The 23,106-nt window shown below is 44.6% G+C and overlaps 1 protein-coding gene across 1 annotated transcript in view; it reads right to left on the minus strand.

Moving 5' to 3' along the window:
- EVA1A (eva-1 homolog A, regulator of programmed cell death) overlaps positions 1 to 21,674 on the minus strand; it is a 201,476-nt gene extending 179,802 nt beyond the window's left edge. Inside the window, exon 1 of the mRNA XM_059468826.1 lies at positions 21,575 to 21,674. Coding sequence (XP_059324809.1) covers positions 21,575 to 21,674 — 100 coding nt within the window. The remainder of the gene's footprint in view (positions 1 to 21,574) is intronic.
- Positions 21,675 to 23,106: the final 1,432 nt, after the last annotated feature.

The raw sequence follows: 23,106 nt of genomic DNA on the forward strand, positions 1-23,106 counted from the left end.
AGAGTTCCAGGTCAAGTAACACCAGAGAATAAGGAGGAGATATTAATTATAGAGAGTGGATAATTGCTTCCTTAGCAGCTAATCCTCCCATTTATCCACCCAAAAGGTCAGATACAGAAACCCAACACCCTTTCAAAGTACAGTGAATAATCTGTCCTTGTGGCCCTATGCCAGAAGTCTTGGCTATGCGTTAATCTGGACTACTCAGGGGCAAAGAGTCTGTGTCAGCATTTAAAGAAAATGTAAACACTCATCTTTCTTCCTGGCCACCAGAAATAGGCACCTTAAAACAATCAGGAACAGGCATAAATGCAATTCATCACAGCCTGTTTCTGTTGTTTAGCCAAGACAAGCAATATCTCAGTGTCTCATTATGCAAAGACAAGGCAAAACACGAGGGCTGCCAGTCTGTCTCCACATAAACTGGTGTGAGGCACAACTGTGTTCAAATAAAGATCTGCTGGCTGGGGCATTAATTTCCCATAATGAATCCTATCGATCAACCACCTTGGATGTACAATGTGCAGAAAGTCACAGCAAGGTCTTTCAGACAAAATATTCCTGGTCTTTCACAACTCTCTGAGGAACCCACAGCACCCACCACACAAGCAGACTTGCCCCACTATCTCTAGCTCCCACCTCCAAACCGTGTGCTCCATTTTATTCCATGCACAGACCTCACATGGCAGGCAGAGGAACAGCAATCCACATAGTGGGGAAAAACCATGGGGCCAGGAAACAGCTGGAAATCTGCTCTCTACTGTGATCCCTTCCACACATTTCTCTTATCCCAACTGCTGAACAAGACCACACTTCTGAATTAATATAAAATTAAACCCATCAAAATAATTTTTAACAACTTTGAACACACAGAGGAAGTTCTTGTATTACAATGCTCAGCATTTTGAATCACAAAAGCCATAAAGTTAGATTTCCTTTTTGGTAAGATTAGACTCCCACAGCAAAGTTTTGTTCCATTCCTTATGCCAAAGCCAAACCATCCCATGACTTAAAGACCCAGATTTAACACAATATTTGGCTCTCCAGTCCTGCTTGCAATCCTTACTTCCCACCAAAACACAACCAAGAAACCAGGAGTTTAAGCAAGAACTAAAATGCTGCTTGGTTAAGATCCAACTTAAGTCTTAGTTCTTCAAAGTCTGTTTGGAGGAACTGATTTCTGGAGCTGCATCTCGCTCCTTGCTATCCACTAAAGCAACAATAACAAAACTGAATATGGTAGAAGCCCCTCAGGTAAAGAGGCATCATTGCAGAGCAGTATTTTCACACAAGAAACCATCTCAGACCAGGGCAGAGCAAGGCAATTCTGCTTTATTTCCTGCAATACCTAGACAACTCAAATGAGCCTCAATAGATTTTGATACAAAATTGGAGAAAAAAAGCAATGGGGCTCACACTAAAGAGCTGAGTGAATGCATCAGGCAGACAAAATTTTGTTCTCCCTAACATTTTTTAAATTATGTTATACATTTTATTTCATTTGTTGTTGGCAAGTCTCTTTTTTTTTTTCTTTCTTTTCTGATGGTACCATTTGCTCCCACACAGATTGGAATATCAATTTATTACAGGAACACAGAAATTTTTGCTTTTGATATTTAATATCAGCAGTTCATTTGGCTCACATGGACAGTATTCTAAGCTCATATTTCCCAGTCTCTGCTCTGCTTACTAATCCAAATTGACTCTGAAGAGCTGGGGAAAGCAGTGCCTCAGCAGCAGCTGAGATACAGGCAGAGATACAGCCTGTACTTCCCTCTTTAGTTACACCTATGCTGCCTTGGAAAGAAAGAGCAGGAGGGAAAATTTCACAGCCTCAGATCTGGGCAGAATTTTATCTTCCCTTCAATACAGGAATCACCATAGAATCAAAATCTGTAAATAATAAATCCAGGTCAGTTTTCAGCTACAATCTTGTGGCAAAAAATTCCACTACCTGAAAAGTGCCAACTTTGTGTTTGAACTACATGTTTAAGGAGTTCCCCCTGGTTTTAGACTTTTTAAAACTCCTTTCCTTCACCCTACTTGTGAGTCAGTCTCTGCCTGCAACATTCATGAGAGAAAAGCCTTTGTTTTCTTTCCTGTGAGGAAAACGCCTGCCATACAGTGGGCACTACCACGCCTGCTAAGTTGGCACTTTGTGGTGTTTTTCCACTCCAACAGTTCCCTGAAAGCCATCAGCTGCAAAGCAAGCTACAGAGGCTGCCAGTTAATTTACTGGGCTATTAATCAATGTGTTCTATACTGGTACCTTTCAAACAGAAAGAAGCCATGCAGGACCAGAGCAGAGGTGCCATGCTTGGCTCTGAGCTGTACTTACTTCAGCTTCTTCTAAGGGCAGAAAGGAAGAGGAGAGTTTGGAAAGCAGCTGGGAGGGCTCCAGTAGATGCATGGTGGTACATTAAAATCAGATGGTTGAAGCTATTTTCCTGCTTCCTATCCTATGATGGAAACATCCAATTCACTACAGAAATTGCCAGTTCTTACTGTGGTTAGTTGAAGAGGTGCTCAACCTTTGGCTAGGGCAAGTCAAACAGGCTGCTTATTCCAAACAGCCTTATTACAATGTGAGCACAAGCCAGATGGAGGACAGGACATGAAAATCATACCTGAACCCAAATATCTACATTTCTGTCCTGCATATACAAGTGACACAAGCATTTTGTATCAAATGACACTTGGGCAAGTGCTCATCAGGTGACATGGGATCAAAACAGTTCCTCTGTAAGACTGCCACAGGTCACAATAATAGTTCAGGTGGCCAGAAGCTATTCCCTGTCCACACATTTAGTGGTCTCAGGAAAGATGATGTCTGGGAGCAGAGAAGGTCAATTTTTCTGGCAGAGACCTCCACTGCAGGAAATTCAGGACACATCAAAATGTCTGCATCAAGGGAAATATAGGTTGGATATTAGGAGAAAGATTTTACAGAAAGGGTGATAGAGTTCTGGAATGGCCTGCCCAGGGAGGTGGTAGAGTCATCATCGCTGGATGTGTTTAAAAAAAAAACTGGATGTGGCACTGAGTGCCATGGCTTAGATGAGGTGTTAGGGCATGGGTTGGACTCAATGATCTTTAAGGTCTCTTCTTTAATTCTTTTGTGAATTCTGTCTGCCCGCCTGACCACAGGTCCCCAGACACACAGCAAATTTACATTTTACTTCCAGCCAAACCACTGGGGCTGGCAATACTTTGCTCCAGGTCACTGGGCTGGCAGAGAAGTGTGGGAACCCTCCTCTGCCCGGGTAAGCATCACCCTGAGCCATGCTCAGGCTGTGGGGCACAGGGCTGGGCACAGAGGTGACCTGCTTCAGGCACATGCTGGCAACCACCACCACCCAAACACAGCACATCCCTTCTGCAAGGGATCCATAGCTGAACCATCCCAGGACCACCAATGGAGTGCTCATGGGGGCTAACTCCAGTTAATGTTTATGTGGGGTTTAAGCTGATCACTTCCTTCCAGGCTTTTACTACCAGCCCCATCTGAATTTCCACTGTTCATTGACACAAGGGTTACCAGAGAGAGGAGCATTGAATGTCTCCAAGCCCATTTACCCTCCACCTCACAAGGTGCGGGGGTGGGTCCTGTATAAACAGGTTTTGTGTTTGAGGGGGCCTGACAGAGCAGAGCTTGACCTTTCCCCTTTGGGGGAGCAGCAGGCTTCAATCAAACCTAGCTGAGGGTTGGGGCTATTCTCCCTTCTTGAGGGTCAGGGTGATGCTTGAACTTTCCTTGCCTCTGCTTCCACACCCCCCCATCAATCTCCCCTCTGCCCTGTAGGACATCTGGGGCCACTCTGATTTACAACAGCCTCCCCACGGCTGCATCTTGATGGGGACTTTGCCTGACACTGTGAGTGCCTCTGATCACTGGAGTGCCTGGCAGTCACATCCCCTGAGCAGCAGAACCCACACCCTTTGCAGAAGGAAGAAATCTCTTGCCAGATTAACGTTTTCCACATTAAATTCTACATGGCTTACTCTTAGGAAGGCATTAGGTTGGAAATGGCTAAGCTGTATGTATTGTGTCAAAGTGCTGCTGTGTGCATGGCATTTATAGGTTAAAAAATGTGTTGATTTTTACTAATGATAATGTAAATAGGACTCAAGATGGAGACTAAGAAACTCCAGCCCTTATTGCTCTTTGGGGATGGAAAGGATGCAGCTATGTTTAACCTGAGGCACTCTCAGGTTGTACACAGATCATTATTACTGCCATTAGACCCACATTTGTCCATTTGCTAAAAATCCAGCCCCTAGAACATTCATAATACCAAACACACTAAACCAGTGTGAAAAATTCCTCCTTTTCCTACTGCCAGGAAATACAGATGCTGACTGGCTGTGTTCCAGTTACAAGTACATTTTTCAATAAGGCTTCTTATCATAAATATATTTTTCATTATTTCACAGCCAGTTGAAGCCTGGTCATTGCTTTATAGACTAAGAGCTCTTATCAGACTGTTCCAAGTTTGGGCACTCCTCAGTAGAACTGTTGTAATGGCCCAGAGCCCAGAACAGGCTTTTTCCTGTGCTGGATGCTCACTAAAAGAAAAGAGCACTGTGGTGTTGCCAGGTGAAGTGGCCAGAGTGTGCAATTTGAGTTCCTCAGCTTTTGTTTTAGGCAATACAGCCAAGCTTGCCAAACATTGCTTATTGTTTTTTTCCTGGAAAAATATAGGTGAGGGTAGGTGACAGAGGTAAGGAATGAGTACTTGTGTTGAGCATGGAGCAAAGTGGGAAGGAGAAAGGCTCCATCCAACTTCTTCCCACCTACCTGTGGGTATCTCTTGGGCCACAGCCCTGCAGAGACTCAGGATGGAAAGTGCCTCAGCATGTGCTGATGCCTTTGTGTGTACCAAGAACACAAAAATGAGTGGAAATTAAAAAGCCACTGGGTTCTTTGTGAAAGCAAAATCCGGTGACAGTATCTCAGGTTGGGCCAAGCCAAAGCAGAGATGTTCCTGTCTCAGAGCTCACTCTTGAAAACTACAGGTTTTTTTCTTCTCCATTCTTTCATTCCCCAAACCTCTATCTCTTGCTTACTTCCATAAGGATGAAAAGACTGATGTCAGAAAATGAAGGGCTGAGCCCAAAGCATTTTGCTGAAAGCCTACAATCTCATCCCCAAAACAAGTATTGGTATTCCTAAATCTAAAATCTTACATATTTGTGGATAAAGGGACACCATTAACACAACTTTCCCCACAGAGATATTTAAATTATCAACCTCTTCTAAAAGAATGAGATGTCAGGATTATTTTTTCTTGCTCAGCCACTAATCATCCAAGCACATCGATATAATGCCAGTGTCTCGTTGACTTTTGCTGGAGGACTGTCTCTTACTGCCCAAAACTGGTCTAAAAGGCAAAAAAAAAAAAAGATAAAATAAAATACAGCAGGCATGGATGGATCCCACAAGTCCCCACTCAGCTGAGAAATTTTTTTGCTCAGAGAAATCACATGCCAACTCTTGCTACAGCTTTTGTTCTTCAAAGCTACTGTTGGCTCTCCTTCCTCCCAAATTAGTGGAACCACTATGCCAGGCCATCTGGCACATCAAAATCCATCTTCACATTTCCTTATCCAACCCACTGACCCCAGTGTTTCCCCCCACTGACTAAAGAGATTAGCCCATCACCTCCTAATTGCAGCAGTTACACCTTGTCTGCTTTACAACGCCCAAGAAAACAAATCCCCAGGTTGTTTCAGAGTGAATGAATGTCATTCTGTTCTTTAAACAAGCACAGCATTTCTAAGAATAGGGGATGGCACATACATCAAAACAATGAGTAGAGTCCTTAGGATGGAAAGAGAAAAATAGAAAACCCAAATACACTCTTCTCAAACCACTGAGGCTAGCGGGGCTCTTTGGGCTTGTTTAGCTCCATCAAAGCAGTACAGGGAGTTTTACCTGGTGTTCCTCATGGTAAGAGAGCAACTGCAAGGCTAGTGCAGCCCAGACATTCCTTGTAAGGACACTGACAAGAGGGTGGTATTCCAGTTCACACCTCACACCCCTAAGAGGAAGTTTCCTGAAAAAAAATATCCTAAAAAGACAGTCAGAAGGAACCAGCAACCATGGATGGGATGCCAATAATCTCTGTAAGTAGCTGTAATAAAAGTCAGATGATGCATCCCCTAGAAGTCCAAAGCAACAACTTAGGTGAGATGAAGGTCTCTGGAATAGCCAAGGAAAACAGAATTCCACTACTGATGGTACAATCTGTGCTTCAGTTTCTTCAGCTGAAAAATAGTGCTATTGGTATTTATTCTCTATATTAATTCTTCATGAATGATCAATGATCTCTAACTGTGAGTTCCACTTCATAGATTTATTGAATGTGCTTGAACACGTTAGCTGGAGATCTGATGGAAATTCAGGACTAGAGGAAGAAGTGGGAAGGAAAATTAGAACTTTCAAGTAAAGCTAGAACATTTAGTAAAGTCACAAACATAAAAGCACCTGGCCCGTCTTGCCTTGGAGGCACACCAAGCCCCTAAGGTGTTTAATTTGCAACCTTGCCTTATATTATTGCAAGTTTTAAAATTTCCAGAGCAATCCTAAAAGCCTCATTAACACCAATAATTATTTATCAGTGAAGTACTAGTATGATCAGGCCATCAGATTGATAAAAAAACAGCCTTCCTCAGAGTGTTGAAAATACAGCAAGCTTTGCTTGTGCCTGGGCATTGGGAAGCCTGGGTCCTCCCCTCACATAGCCAGGCAAGATTAAGATGGAGAAGGGCCTGGGAGAATAAATTTTCACCTCTGTCTGACAATTTTGTGCATCCTCACTCTCTGTTTAAACACACCATCAGACAGACATTTCCCACCACATTTCTGTGATAATTGTTCCTTCCCCATGCCTAACGTCCAAGAAAACTTCATGCCCTCATCTCACAGGGGATGGAGCACAGCTGAGTTTTCTTATCAAATGAGCCAGACACCTACATGTCAGCTTCTCCACCATGCAAATCAGACTCATCACCAGTGGGGAAAACCCTAAATGAAGTGATTGCCCCTACTCCTTCAGAGCAGAAGAGGGTGTTGACCTCCCTCCTGCTCCACTACCACCAGCCCAGGTGTTGAGGAAAAGGCCTGATCTCTTTCCCCATCCATCAGTGCTGCTGTAGTGCCAATGACACACAGCTGGGATGGAGGCAGCTCTGATGTTCTTCAGAAAACTATACCAGGAATTGGGCCAGAAAGGCCCTGAAACAAGGGACAAGGCATCTGGCCAGCCTCCCTCCCCATGCAGCATTCTCTGGCTTTGGCCAGCAGAGACAGAAATGCAGCTCTGCACTAATCCACCAATATTGACAAGGCTCAGGAGGGCTTTATAAGGCAATTCCACATCCAACAGGCATGGATACAAGGGTAATACCTTCTCACCCAGAGTACTAACAGCATCCTGCAGCCCTCTCTAACCCTACAGAAGAAGAGTGGTTATCAACCAACAGAAAAGTTTTGCAAAAAGGAACAAGTTTGAGTTTAAACAGAATTCTGAAGTCTTAGAATCACAGAATTATTTGGGTTTGAAGGGATCTTCAAAGACCACCTAGTCAAACTCCCCCAAACATTTTTCATCAGATCAGGTTGCCTAAAGCCCTCTCCATCACAATCTTGAACAGGGATGGGGGCACCCACAGCTTCTCTGGGCAGCCTGTTCCAATGTCTCACTACACTGATCATAAAAAAATTTCTCTCTTATGCCTAATCTAAACATTTCAGTTTAAAGCCATTACCTCTTGTCCTGTCACTGCAGGTCTTGGCAAAAACTCTCTCTCTGTCTTTAAGTCCCCTTCAAGTACTGAAAGGCTGTGTCAAGGTCTCCCCTGGGGATCAGGGTGGGTCAGGCTGATTTAGTCCTTAATAAGACAAAAATAAAGTTTGAATCAAGATAATTCTGATACTGTACTGGAGAGCAGAAGAGGGTGGGCACAGCTGCAGTGGAGAAAAAAGTAGCAGAAGAGTTTAATTCTCTACCACCTCCACCAGAAATGCCTAGGGACAATAGAAAAGGTAACACAGCCCATCATCAGGCCAAGCTGACAAAGAAAATGCTCCCACCAGCCACATCTGCCTGGCATAGGCAGGCAGCCACCATCAGTCTGAGAGGTTTTCTCAGCCCCCAAACTATTTAGAAGTCACCACAATTCAGGTAACTGTGGAATATGGGCTCCAAGAAAACCAGCAAAGTCTCAAGCTACAGCAAAAGACATATGGAGACAATTAGGAATCATGTAATGAAAAGGGACAGGCATGAAAACAGAGGCAGAGGCAGAGTCCCACAGATCTCAAGCTCTCACAGTGAGCTTCAGGGATGTGTCTGCAGGGACAGGAGTTTTGTGACAGTCTCTTTAATCACAGGCTCCTCTCACACTTGAATCAGGCTTGGGGCTGCAGCCTCAGACTTCAGGACACCCAAGGACTGTGGCTCCAAGTGACTGGATGATATTTCATTTCACTGCATGTGATTTCTTTCCCACACGCCTCATTCCCCTTTGTGCACATCAAGGATGGAAACTTTGGCAAAAAGATTGAGAGAAATTAAGGGTGGGCATTAGTTACTATTTTTGACAGCACTAAAACAATATATGAAAAGGGAGTTTGGGGGTTTTTGTTTTATTTTTGGTGGGGTTTTTTTGCTGTGATTTGTTGTCCCTGACTTGCAGCTTAGAGGGGGAAAAACAGAAGACAATGTCCCATCTGATGCCTCCCTGATGGAGTGACAGAGGCTGGCTCTGCCAGAGCACGGCAGAAGTTGTGCTTTTGGGAGAGTATTGTTTTTATTTCAGGAGAAAAAAATAAAAAAAAGAGGAAATGAGCAATCCCAGAAGGAAAGGGTCTGAATGCTTCCTCAGGCTGCATCACAGAGAAAAGAGATTGCTATTGTCAAAGGGTGCTTCATTGTTCTGATTTTTCTGAGAAACCTCAAAATAGATCCAGAAATGTATCAAGAACAGAAAACAGATCTGTTTCTTTGGCTGCCCATTTGCAGTCTGGCTGGTGAGACACAGACTACAGCTTAGCAGTGCTAGTTACCCTGGTTAACCCTTGCTCTTGCAAATCACATTTAATAAGAATTAAAAAAAAAAAAAAAAACAAAAAAAAAAAAAAAAAAAAAAAAAAAAAACAAAAAAAAACCACCACTTTGGACCCATCAGGAGTGGGCATATAGAGAAGCCAACTTTCCCTCATGTTAATAACCTCACTGATTTTTAGTGAATTACTCACCAAGTCAGGACTGCCCTCCACTTCATCATCAGCCCCCTGGCTAATCGATAGCAACTAGTTACTACAATAACAGATCAGGCTCATTTTTCCTTTGGTGCCACTTTCAAATATCACACCCACAGTCTGCCCTCCCTGCCAGATTACTTCAAGCACAAACTTCCATCCAGGAGTCAACCTCCTGGCAATACCTCCAAGACAGAAAAGTAGGATGTAAGAGAGATGCAAGGGCACAAGGATTTCCTTAAGGATCAGAAAATGGCTTTTAACCCAGGAAGCAGTGGGATTTACCCCTCTTAGCATCTTTAGCAAGGCTCCATCTCATGGGAGCAGCTGGAATCAGCCAGGGTTGCACCTCTAATCTCCCAGAGCTAAGGACCCTCTGCAAGAGGAAAAATTGCTGATAAGATAGATAGATAGATAGATAGATAGATAGATAGATAGATAGATAGATAGATAGATAGAGTGAGTCCCAGCACAGCATCCCCAGAGCTCAGCACTGCTCCTGAGCCACAACATCTGCCCAGGAGGTTGCTGTAGGCACAGACATGCTGCTCTCTTCCATGAGAGTCTTGGGACTCTCAGTCCCACCTGCTTGAAAAAGCAGCTTGGGCATGGCTGCAAACAGCCCCTCAGGAGCCAAAACTGGCATGAAGAAGGACAGACAGAACAAACACAGGTCAGAGGTGAAAAGGTTTGTCTTTCTTTGTCCCCAAAAAAGAGTTTCCTGTGTTCAGATGTTGGGGAGGCTGGTGTGAATAGATTCAGATTTTCTGATGGGTAGATGACAGCAGTGCTGAGAGGCAGAAAAGGATCATCTTCCTCACAAGTCAAAGCAGTAACAATTGGCCTTTAATCTTCAATATCCTGTAACAGGCAACTTATTCAGTCTTGTACTCCAATGACTTAAATCAAGATAAACATTTTAAAAACACCTTATCATTCCTATTCTGATACCATACTGACCAATCAGCTTGTTTTCCACCCTCAGCAGGCCTTGCTTGAGCAGAAATAATCACCCTCAGCTCCATCACACAGATTCAGGAGCGCTGAGAAAATACACAGGAGGCTGATTGAACAAAAGGCACTTCAGGCCTGCTGGGGTCAGAATGTGTATCTGTATGGGAGGTTGGACTCATCACTAATCCAGCTCTGTTTTTAATGAGATTGGTTCCCATTACAGCAAAAGGAGATCCATGGCTTAATTTGCCAAGGGGACCATTGTCACAGAGTTTAGGGAAGCAAAATAATCTTATCAGTTTGAACTTGAACCTTGCCCTCCAATTATATGGACAATGTTTATGAAAAGAGAGATAAAGAGATTTTCATTTATCCAGCAAGAAAAATGGATTGGCTGACACCAAGCATTCAGTTTCCTGCAGCTGCTGATAGACCTTTACTGTCCAGCCCCTGGGCTGTACCATTGCCAAATGCACTAACTACTATCTGTGCACAGTAACTCTGCACCAAACCCAGGGCAAATGGTACCAAACACATTTATAGTCCAACTTATTGATACAGCAGAGTCTCTGCTCCTGTAGTAAAGCCAAAGTGAAAGCCTGGGGCTGTCAGCTAAAGACAAGCAAATCCAAATCAGAAAAATGTTTCACCCACTCTTGCTGAACATCTCTCTGCATCCCCCTACAACCCATCAGCTCTCCTTGGCTGCTGTAGAGGCCATCCTCTTCTGGGAGTGCTGCATCCCCCACACCGCAGCTAAAACAAAGCACATTATGGCAAATAACAGCCAAGCTTCATCTATTCTTTTTCCCATACAACCCATTCCATCCAAGTTGTTTGGCTGAACAAAACCCCAGCTCCCTCCTTTATTGTGAGGCCAACAATGCAGGAGCATGTGAGCACAGCGTGGGTCACAGATGTGCGCGCTCCGGCACCACCGCGAGCTGCGGCATCGCCACACTCACTTTGACAAGGCTGGAACCTCTTTCAGCTGGAATTCAGATGAGCACATAAACCAGGAAGCAAAGGGTGTTAACACAACAGAAGTGGCCCCTGCACAAAGGATACATGAAGAGAGGGGCATGCTTTGGAAACAGTCAGATCAACAACTTCGGTTTCCAAGGGGTTACCCACACAATAAAAATCCAGAGGGAAATAAACTCAACAAATCCCAGAGGATCTATTTTTAGCAATATCACTTGCACTGCAGGATCTTTATTTGTGCCTTTGAATAGATACACAAACTTTTTTTTTCTTCTTTTATGGAGGAACAGAAGCAAGCAAAAAAAAAAAAAAAAAAAGAAAATTGGAGGGGGAAATGTCTTAAATGTCTTCAAAACTCATTTTAAAAGATCTTTTAGAATGTGTTTCAAGGACTGACCCCAAATTTGTAACTCAATTTTAAGAGCTCTTATCTCATCCTAAAAGTACCCTGAAAGGATGACTGCCCTAGGGAAAAAAAAAAAAAAAAAAAAAAAAAAAAAAAAAAAAAAAAAAAAAAAAAAAAAAAAAGGAGGAAAGTAAAAAAGGAAACCACTATGCAAAACAAAACCCTTCTCACAACTGCACTTTATGGCTCAGATCATATCTGCCAGCTGAAGGTTTCCTATAATATCAACCTCTAGCTCATATTACACATAAAATACAGGTGTAATGTTGCCCTTTCCTTAGTGTACTGTGTCTGGCTGTGATGGAGTTAATTTTTTTGCAGCAGTTTGTACAGTGCTGTGCTTTGGATCCACAGCCAAAACATTACTGATAATATATTAATGTTTTAGCTATTGATGAAGAGCTTTTGCACTGCATCAGCACCTTGTCTGTCCCTCACTCTGCCTTCCCAGCAAATAGATTATAGGGTGCACGAGATTTTGGGAGGGATACAGCCAGGCAGGTGGCCCCAGCCAAGCAAAGAGATCTCCCATGCCATGTAGTGTCACGTTCAGCAATAAAAACAGAGTGGAGTGGGATAAATCAGCTTAGGAACTGACTGAGCATCAGCCTGCCTGTGGGAAGCAGTGGTGATGACTTTGCATCACTTATTTTACTTTTTTTTTTTTTTTATTTCATCCACTTCTCTTTCACTATTTTTATGTCATTCCATGAGTTTTCTTGCTTTTAGTCTTCCCTCCCTCTTCCCCTGTCCTACTTGGAGGTAGGAAGTGGAGGCAAGCAAGCAGTTGGGCAGTGCTTGGCTGCCTACAGGTGTTAACCCACAACACTCAGTTCTGTGCACTTGACTTTGCAACTGAAATGTCCATTTTAACCTGTGCAGTCCAATTGCACACAGATAATATAATACTGGAGAAGGAACTGTGTACTGAGTACATTTCTTCCTGCTTACCACAGCTTAAGAGAATAGATAAGGGGCTGCTCCTGGAGAAGAAGGTGGATACTAAACAATCTCTGAAATATTGGGCAGTTTGAGCTCCTGATGCTAATCTCTCTGCCTTGGATCCTTATCTGTGCAATGCAGGTAACATTCCAGACTCCTTCCAGAAGGGTAAGTACATCCCTGTAAGTACATCCCTCACAACAAGCAGAATAGGGTTTAAATAACATAATAGGATTTAAATACCATTAAACATACAGGAAATAAGGCCCCAGGGCTATAAAGAACAAAAGAATAAAGAAAGCAATTTTAAGGCCACTGTTCTGTGCCCTGGACAACATAGGAATCCCAAGGAATTAGAGAAAAAGGATGTTCTCATTAAAGAGTAACATAAACACCCAAAGGGCTGGACTCAAGAAGTTAAGACTACCTTAATTTTAACATTTCTTAACTTCCAAATGTTTGATTGAATAATAATACTGTTATTCAAATGTTTCACACAAAAGTTAAACATTTTCCAAACCAAACAGCAGAATTTTGTCCCATAGCATCCTGTGGGCACCCAGGGCCACAGCAGCACTGCATGTACAGACCCCACACAGACCACAGAGAGGAGATTTCCCAAAGACTGAGGGCCAAAACAATAATCCATAACCCAGCCACAGGAGCTCAAGTTACCACCTATCACTTTAATTGCACCAAGTCTCTGCACTCTTGGCCCAACACAACTTTTAGGAAGAGCGTGTGAGCCAAAAGCCTTTGCATAATACAGCAAACATGGGAAATTAATGTCAGGAATTGCACCTGCTGTAGAGCACCCTTAATTTCAACACCAGCCCACAGTATGATACAGAAATCACAGAGGAAACATTAGCAGAAAATCCCCACACTGCTGTGTTTGTTTCTATATTTACTAATGGGAGTAAAAGCCCACTTTAAACCCTTGAGGCTGATACAACACATGTTGATAATATCACAGCAGCAAAACCACAGGCATCTGATAGTAGATGAAAATAAAATAAAACAAGCACACTGGGGGTCTCAGAGTAGGTGGTCTGAATGGCCCCTTCTTGACAAGCAGCACCATCAGGTACCCAGTTTGTCAAGGATTTTGTCTATATCACCTGAAGTCAGCTCCCTCTCACACTCTGAGGATTCTGATTCTTTTATTCTGATTCTTTCTTCCTCTTTGTTAAGAATGTGAGATACTTTACCAACAGCTGGATGTGAGCTCCCCTGCCTGCCACAACTAAAGTGCTTGGACAACATCTCCTGCAAATTCCTCAGCAGCACCTACATCCATCTGTTCATTCAAACACACTTCTGACACCTGAGCTCTCAGAGGGTTTGGCCAAACTGCAGCTCACACACACACTGCTCCATCTTCATGCAAGGATCCAGATGGATCCAAGAGGGATTATTGAACAGCAAGCCTCAGCATCCAAAGGACCCCCATCAACACTGACACCACAATTCAAGAGCACAGAGCATATCTGAAAAGACTCAGCCAAGATTTATTTCCTGTGCAACCCAGAACTACCAACTCATCATTGTCTCTCTGATGTGAGAAGACACACACTGAGCTCCAGGCAGCCAGGCACTGCACACACTGAAAGGGGAGACATTCACAGTTTTAATTACTACAAATGAGTTCATACCCTCAGTTAGTGAGCTGAGCCAGGCACATTTGGATTAGCCCAAACCCAGGCTGAAAGAGCCACAATTCACCATCCATCCTCAGGCAAAAGAAGCAGCAAAGTAAATAAATAATAATAACAGGTAACCCAAGCAGCTCTCTTAAGCATGTTCCTAATTATTACTCCTACACTAGTTTTAATCTGCAAGAAGATGAGTTGGGATTAATTTCTGTGGTTCTGTTCATTCTGTACAGCTCTTGGCAAGCCAGCAAAGCTGCCTCACAGCTGAGCAGATTTTGGCCTATGGCTGCCTTTTTGAAAGAGCACAAAAATCCCAGACAGCAGCAATGCTGGATCAATGAGGCTCAGCACTGGAAAGGACACAAGGAGACTTGTAGTATTGTACCAAACCATCCTGACCAAAAATCCTCTCAACCACTTTGAGGGGCACATTGGATCTCTTCCTGCAGGCAGTCACACACCTTTCAAGGGACACAATCTGTGAAACTCTTTGGTACCTGTATAAAGAAATTACAAGAGCACAAAAAACCAAAACAAAATGGGCAGTTGCTTTAAATAATCCGTCCCCCCACCCCCAGGGATTGAGATTGCTATTTTGGAGCAGAAAACAAAAAATTCAATCTATACCTGCACAAACATGCCAAGCATAAGCAGCCAGTCTCAAATAAGACATGTAAACAGCCCTGGTGTTGGCCAACTAAATCACTGTACACCCACTTAAACACAGCCCAGGCCAATCTTCAGCTCTGAACACTGAGCACTTTGGGAGATCAGGCTGTGTTTAAATTAGCATCAACAAAGGATCAGCACAGTGCCAAGTGTAAATACACAGTTTTTCTCCTCCTGCAGAGACTGAGCTTATTCTCCCCACTCCCAGATGAAATTGTGAATTTAGCTTCTAAGTATCTCAGCTGAAAAAAATAATAAGTCAAAATCCTCACTTTTTTATTTTTAGTTGACCAAACTAAAAATATAAAATTTGTGGCATATAAAATGTGCTTTCACAGTGCCTTAAGTCAGGGAAAATTTTTACCTGAGGATATAAACAGTTGCTTTCTTTAATTCTGCCGCAGTTGTATCCCTGATAACACAGAGACATAGGAAGAATGCTGCAAGGACCATTTCCTCAAATTGTCTGTGCATCTAGTGGGATACTGGGATACTTTGAAGTCATTAAAACTACCAGAGCAGATTCTTTTTTTCCTTTTTTGTTACTAGTAATAAATAAAGTCTTTCTGGTACTAACAAAAGTCTTCATCATTTTCTGGGCTTCTGCAATTAGTAGATACAATATAAATACTGCCAGTGATCACCCAGACGTTGGGATCCCTGAGGTCCCTTGGCTCCTGCTGGCAGCTGTGATGGCCAAACCAGAGGATTTCCACGTGACAGGCGCCAGATGCACACATATGGCTCTTGAGCTTGGAGTCACTGCCTACATGAGGTGTCACACAGACCCCTCATGAGACATCCTGGCACCCACAGCAGCCCCATCCATCCCTCCCAGACTGTGTCTCCTTTCCCTGGCTCCACAAACACCAGCCAGCAGCTGTGTTTTTGCAGCAGTAACAGCAGTGCCCCTGGTGACTGCCCAGGACCACAAACACAAGGAATTGGAAGCACGTGTTTGTCATCCTGCAGCTCAATTTGCTCCCCTCAGCTGTCAGTAAAAGTAAATGTTGAATATTTTTACAGTCAGCAGGCACAGAGTCTCCCCTCACAGCATTTTCATCACAACTGTTGGGAAACCCACAGTTTTCTGGAGCATGCCTCCATACAGAGGTGGACAGAAACCTGTATCTTTGCTTAAAATGGTATTTGGTATGGGTAACATGGCTTTGTTGATACCATGGAGCTGCATCCCTACTGATAAACCAGAACAACTCTCTCAGGCACCAAAATAGCCCCAGCGTCTGCGATGATTCTTTTCCTGCTCTCCCAAGAGCAGCAGATCTGGCACTTGGTACCCACCCAAACTCCTACTGATTTCCTCCTCCAACACCTCCCAGCTCTCTGAGGTCTTTAGACTCTTTTCCACAGTCAAACAGACACATGTGACACAAACCCCAGCTGCAGCTTCCCCCTGTGAGAACCCCTCAGCCACGGCTCCCAGACACAGCCACCCCCTTCAGCTCCCACCCCATGCAGCCACATCTCCAGAACGTTATCAGAAGAGGCCAAGTGGTTTTAAAGCAGCTTTGATGAGGTTTTGGATTTTGTCAGCTCTGCAAAGGAGAATTTCTGTACCCCAGCATGGCAAGTTTGCCCTCAGTAAGCCAAACTGCAGCCCAGGCAGCTGGGATGGATGGAGTAGCACATTCAGCCTCCAGCTGAGGAGGAAAAGATCACCTGGGGCAGGGACCTCTCTAAGCAGCAATCTGAGGTCCATCCTACCTCATCACTCAGAGCCCTTCCCCAAGACAAAGTATGGAGGTGGCCTGGACATGGCCCAGGCTTTTACCAAAGCCTAAAGCATGCCTGCTTGCCCCTAAGGTCAAAAATTCAACCCTCATTACTGAGTTACAATTTATTTTCCAGTGTGGTGGTATATCTACCTTTCTCTTGAAAATTCCCTCTTTTACAGCCTGAAACCTTCAACACATGGAAATCCTGGATCTCCCTTGACACCATGGACCCATTCAGGGCTATTAGGCACTCAGAAGCTGTTAGCATGTAGATTTTGATGATAATTTGGTGAATGGAGTTGTCAAACAAATTGCCTTTATTATGGACTGATTAAATGCAATCAGGGAGAAGTGCCTTTCCCCTCCCCAACTCCAGCCCTCATCACTCAAACAAACACACTGAGCCAATTAGCAGGGAGGTGGCAAGAGCAGCTTTCACTTGAAACCTGATATTCTTGGGGAAAAGGGAAAAAAAAAAACCCAACCAATCACCACCACCAACAATTATAACAACAGCAACAAAAATCTTTATGCTTTCAAAACCAAAATGAACCTCCAGGGAGAGGTTCCAAAAGCTACCCAGGGCTCACCTGCAGGGTGTGGATGGGAGTTACCTGTGTTCATCTGGCTCCATGCCACATCAGCTCCCTTAAGCAAAGTGCTGCTCACATCCAGCTTGTGCCAAAATCTAATGCAAAGAACATAAACATTAAAGCAGACCCAAGGGGAGCAGCACTACCGGGGCTGGTTTTTCTTTCAGCTGGGTTCTCCTGTGTCAAAAAAGGCACTAGCTCCCAGCCAAGCAGTTTCCATGCCTAGAAAACTAAGTTTTTGGCTTAGGTGCTTGCAGTGGATTCTCTGATGTCTGTAAATGCTTGAGTTCACAACCCTTTCTGCAGTATGGAGGGACCTGTCTCCATTAACATGAAACTCGTGGCAATCCCATAGATCTGATGCCACCATCCTTCTGCCCAACATGCCTGAAATCAGCTAATAAACAGGAAAATCCTTGAGGAGAATCAGAGCATGGCATGATACCAACGCAAGTTTAATTCCTTGCAGGTATGCAGCTGGAAGTTAAATGGTCACCTTGGCAGCTGTGGGCAGAGCAAAATTCAACATGTGTTTGCATGACTTAGCTTCAGAGACAGGAACATCGTGGCTGAGTAGAGAGAGCACACAGAATATGAGCAATAGCTGTTGACTAAGCTTTCAATGCCTGCATTTAAAGTTAGCACCAAAGCCTACTTTTGGGCCCATTTTCATTAACCTTGTCCCCCTGAGGAGCAAGGCCTGAGCACATGGATCACTGCCTCCCAGAGCCCATGCAGAGGAGCTATGGCACAGCTTCCCCTGGCAGGGGCAAGGGCATTGCTCTGTCTTAGACTCTCACTAAAATTAGAAAGGGACTAAAACAAAGGTCAAGTTTTATCAAACAGCAAGGATTTTGGAGAATTCATTGCTGCTGCAGAGATTAGCACTAGAGGTTTATGGTTAATGTACTGAGATTGAAAAGGCCAGATTCTTACCCCACACCTCATCACAGTCCTCAAGTATCACCTTTAACATTAGGGGAAAGTGACACATCAAGACAGCAGGTTCTAAGTCTTCAAACAGTCCTGAGCACAAGAACAGATCACAGAATGAGATTAAACCAAGAGGTCATTCTACAAGGAGCCACAGAGAAAAAGTCCAGGTCTTCTTAAGAAGTGGCTGCAAAGTGCCTGATAAGTCCACTTTCTCCCTCAGGATCTGCTTCCTACCCCCACACCCTGCTACAAACATCAATGTTTAAAGAACTATTAAAGAAAACAACTTCAAAACTCTTCACATAGTTCAAATACTTCACTTAAAAGGAATTTGAATTCTTACATCTCAGATTGCACCAGTCCCCAGCAGGACACACACTGCTCATGTTCACATTGTGGCATTTGAGCTGTTCAAACAGGAGGGATGGAGTGTGCTGTGTGCTCAGGGGTTAGAAATCCCCACCAGCCCTGCTTGTGCTCTCTTGTGAGAGCTGAGACTCAATTAGCCACATCTCTGGGCACCTTCTCAGGGTGTGCCTTGCCATGACCTACATGAAAATCAAATCCTCCTGCAGCTGAGACACACATCCCTTGAAGACCCAGCCAGTGGAGAGTACTGGGAGCAGTGGGATGTGGTTGGGTTTGAAGTCCTTGGTGAGTCTTTTATCCAGCCCTATTGCAGAGCTGCAGCATGAGAGTCAGTGCTGCTGACTTATGATCTGATTAGAGCTCAAGTCTTGTTGTCCCTGAGCTTCTCCCTCCAGGGCTGGACCCACAAACTCTGGCCCCCATCACACAGCCATGGCCTATTACGAACAGCAGCACCTCCTTGGTAATGCTGGGTCAAACCAAGCTGAGAAGCCAGAGAGGTTTTGCTGCTATACAAGGTCTACAGGACTGAGTTTTAAACCCCCATTCTTCCCCAAAGAGCATCAGCTGCTGTCTCTGGACAGTAGTGCTATTCATTTGCAAGCTGGAAAAGCCTTTACGTCCCAAAGAGCTGTGTCATCTCCCTGCAGCACCAACTGCTGCAGAAACCTCTGTGGGATCACAGCAAGCCTTACATTCCTCTGCAGTAATACCCAATACAAATCCACTCATCTCCCTGGGGTGCAGACAATTTATGTTTTGGATGCACCACCTCTAGGTGGGATGGCATACAATAAAGCTGTAAGTTGCCCCCAAAGATTTTCACCTGTTCAATTCCAGTCATGCCAGAGAAGAATTCAGAACATGCTGAAGTATAGAAAAGGGTATAACAGGCCAGAAATAATTACAGTCAAATAATATTAGAAGGATGTCCTCCTTCCATTCCTTAAGCTAGCTGACAATTCACTTACAGGGATAACAATGACAAACAAGATTCTCCATCAGGTAGGAAGAGTTCCCTGGGCTGCTGCTCCTTCAGAGAGGCACACAGTGCAAACCCTCATGCATTGCAGGGAGGTGGACGGGGTCAGTGCAAATGTGCTGGGAAAGCATAAGGTGTGATTTGGGAAATGCTGTACCTTTCCCTACCCCCTATCATCTTGTGGGTACTCAGCTCCTGAGCTTATAAAACTACATTTGAGCTACTACACACTGGGTACAGCCCTTTCCTGCAGCAAATCATGTTTCCTGTCCTGCAAGGTACAGTCAGTCCAACAAGACTGGGGACATTTGCCAAGCCTGCTATCAGGAAACATAGGTTGGACCTGGCAGAAGGTTTCAACAGTTATGGAAACTCATGGGAGGTTGTGCTGTGGGGATTACAGACCCTGCTTCAGAGTACAGTCTTGCCACACAAATATGCAGGGATACAAGCCACCCCTCTTCTCCCAAAGCATGATAGTCCAGTTGGATGCTACAGAAAACTTTGTTATCAGCAACTTTCTTATCCATTTTTTAAAAGAACAGCATCTGGTCCCTCTGCCAGCACCACTGAAGCCTATCTCATTTCCTTCCACTGTTGCAGCTATGTTGTACAAACACCATGTAAAGCACCCTTGCCCTGGGACACCTGGACACATTTTAACACTTGGCAGTTTGGCCTGGCTGGGAAAACTTTGTCTACACTTCAGAAAGACAACTCCTTTCCCCGCTGCAGCTTTTGCTCCCATAATGCCTACTCCATGCATCCCGTCTGAATCAACTTGCTTGCAAGCAGGAGCACAGAGAAAGCTCAGTGCCAAGAAAAGGATAAAAGCACACCAGAAACAGGGAAATGCCTCAGTCCTTTCCATTCAGAGGCAGATCTGCCTTGAATGGGAGCCCCCAGGACTGATGTGCCCCCAAAGGAGACTGAATCACAGGCAAGCCAGCCCCCTTCAATTCATATTAAGACTTCCAGCACCGTACATATTCTTTCCCCCACCCTCCACCACAAGCTCCTCCTTTCTAACACAAATTTCCCACAGCACACAGACACATGCACTCCCAGGCAGTGAGCAGCAGTGCTGGGATGTGTTGAAACCCAAGTCCAGTGAGGTTCAACCCTTGCAAATGACTCTTTTGCATCAGCAAACTATAATTGGCAGCTCTTATCCACTACAAGAGTTTTGCAAAACACCCCTAAAGAGTATGCCAGGCTACTTATTCACACTAAGACCCAAAATTAGAACCAATATCCTAAAAGAAAAGTGGCCCTCACTGGGCACTCCCAAGCAAAATGATCAGCCCTGCTGAAGCTGCAAAATGAATTCTGTTGTTTTCTCAGATCCACATGCACATCCAGAAAGAACAGAAGCAGAAACATAATTTTAAATCAACTAGCGCACCTATAAAGTTATAAAACTTACATGGGACTCCAGACTTTGAAAGTGCTGGGTATTTACCTGCTGTGTACAACTCCAAACAAGTGCTATCAACATTTTAGATTCAGAAGATATTATTAAATTAGACTTTTTCTTGCAGTTTAAGAGAGCACAGGCTCAGAATATAATTTGTTCTGTGCATGCACCTCCTTTATCTCAGCTCAGGGGGCTTTTGCAACAACCAGGAGATATATGTTAAGAGGAGGGAATCTGGCCCACTACAAAATAATTCAGACTTGCTATGTTAGCTTTAATTTACACCGTAAACCATCCCAGTCTCCCTATCTGCCTCTTTTCACTCGAGAAATACAGCACAAAACGTGCTAAAAACTTACACAGGTTAATACCATTCCTGCTACAAACTTACACAAGTTAACACTATTGTTTCTCTTGTTCCCAAAGTTAGTCAGACGAACTCTTTTGAAATAGGTTCGCTAATTATGGAGAAAGGCTTCTGAGAAACTCAAAATCCTCTCACGGAAGACACTTTTCATCTTTGGCTTATTTTTAAAAGATTAAAATTACTTCCCACATAACTATCCCAGATCTGCTCACATCCCCTTTCCCCGAGCTGCTCCTGAGCACTGGGATAAGAGCCCCCACGCACGAGCAGCACACGGAGGGATCGGCGCTTCTCCCTACCTGAGAAGTCTGCAGAAGTCTTGGCAAAGTTGCTGAAAGCTGTCAAGCACATGAGTCCTAGGAGGAAGGTGGAGGTGGGCAGCACATCTGGGCAGCACATCCTTAGGTGTCCTCACGGCTCGTTTTCTTCCCGAGGAAAAGAAAGCGGTTCCTGTCCCTGCCCAGCACTCCTCATTGCCCGGAGAGCAGCGTTAGTCCCATTGCTGGGAAGGCTCGCAGCCAGCGGCGGGGAAGGAAAAGCACTCGGCACACACGCACACACACACACATCCCTGGGAGTGAATGAATCCCGGCTGACGAATGAGACAGACCTACCTGAGCCTTGGCGGAGTTCCCAGGGTCCTAAAAGGCACCTCTTCACCTCTTTGCCCAAATTTGCTGCAGACTGTTGTGCAGCTGTCCAGCTGTGGCACTGCGAGCTGCACTGGGGGGCAGTCGGGGAAAGGGGTGCCCCGAGGGGCTGGGTTGGAGGAGCCCAGCTATTGTTGGATTAGACATGCAGGGCTCTTGTCTCTCTGGCACAGACAGACAGAAGGATGAGCAGAGTTTTCAAAGCAGGGAGCCCAAAGCAAAGCACCTGAGTTCACCTGGATTTCTGCTCTGACGGGTATTTGTAGATGCTGCTGAAATCAGTGTGAGCAGTAGTGTCCTGCCAGACTGGTGACAGGAAAATTCTGTGTCCCCTCTTGAGAGTGATCCCACAGTGAAGGAGACTTTGCACAGGCCCAGGGATCAAACCCTCCTGGATCTCACTGCAGGACTGGGACTAGTGTCAGCCACATATCCAAAATTCTCTTATCTTTTGACAGCAGAAAGCCATGCCAGGCTCCCCTAACCCACTGGACTCCTCTATCCTCCATCAAACTCAACAGAGGGTTTTTCAGCAGATCCAGACCTGTGGTTTTCATAGAATTGTGGAATGGTTTGGATTGGAACAGAGTTTATAGATCTTCTAACTCCAGCCTTTCTATTATGGGCAGGGACACCTTCCACTAGACCAAGTTGCTCTTAAGAGAACACAGGCTCAGAATATAATTTTTTATATTCTGTTCTATTCCCATCCAACCTGGCCTTGAGATCCAGGAGTCCTGGCTCCTTCCTTAGCAATTATTTTAACTTCCTAGCATGGCTCTAGATGCTCACCGAGCACTGCTCACCCTGCAGAGTCAAAGGAAGGCTCCAGGTCACCTGGAAGCACATTCGGTGTTTGATCCTGCCTGATTTTCATCCATATCCTGGCAGCATCAAGCTAGTCATGTTAACTTGAAAGAGCTGAGAACTGGGGACACAGATAGATGGGTACAGGAAGGAGGTCCTGGGCTTTGGTCACAGCCTTAGCTGCAGCTCAGCCCTATGTTTGCATGTAAATAATGGCCATATCCCACATATCCAGGCTAGGGCAGGAGCTGAGTGTTGGTGCGGAGAGAGGAGGATGTATTTCACAGGCAAAGCCAGCACCAGCCATTTAGCAGCCTGTGTATCCATACATTCAAACTAAGGAGCTGCACTGTGTGGGGCTGCCAAGGGTGGCA

The sequence above is a fragment of the Ammospiza nelsoni genome, chromosome 3 (genome assembly GCF_027579445.1).
Source record: "Ammospiza nelsoni isolate bAmmNel1 chromosome 3, bAmmNel1.pri, whole genome shotgun sequence".
NCBI lineage: Eukaryota > Metazoa > Chordata > Aves > Passeriformes > Passerellidae > Ammospiza > Ammospiza nelsoni.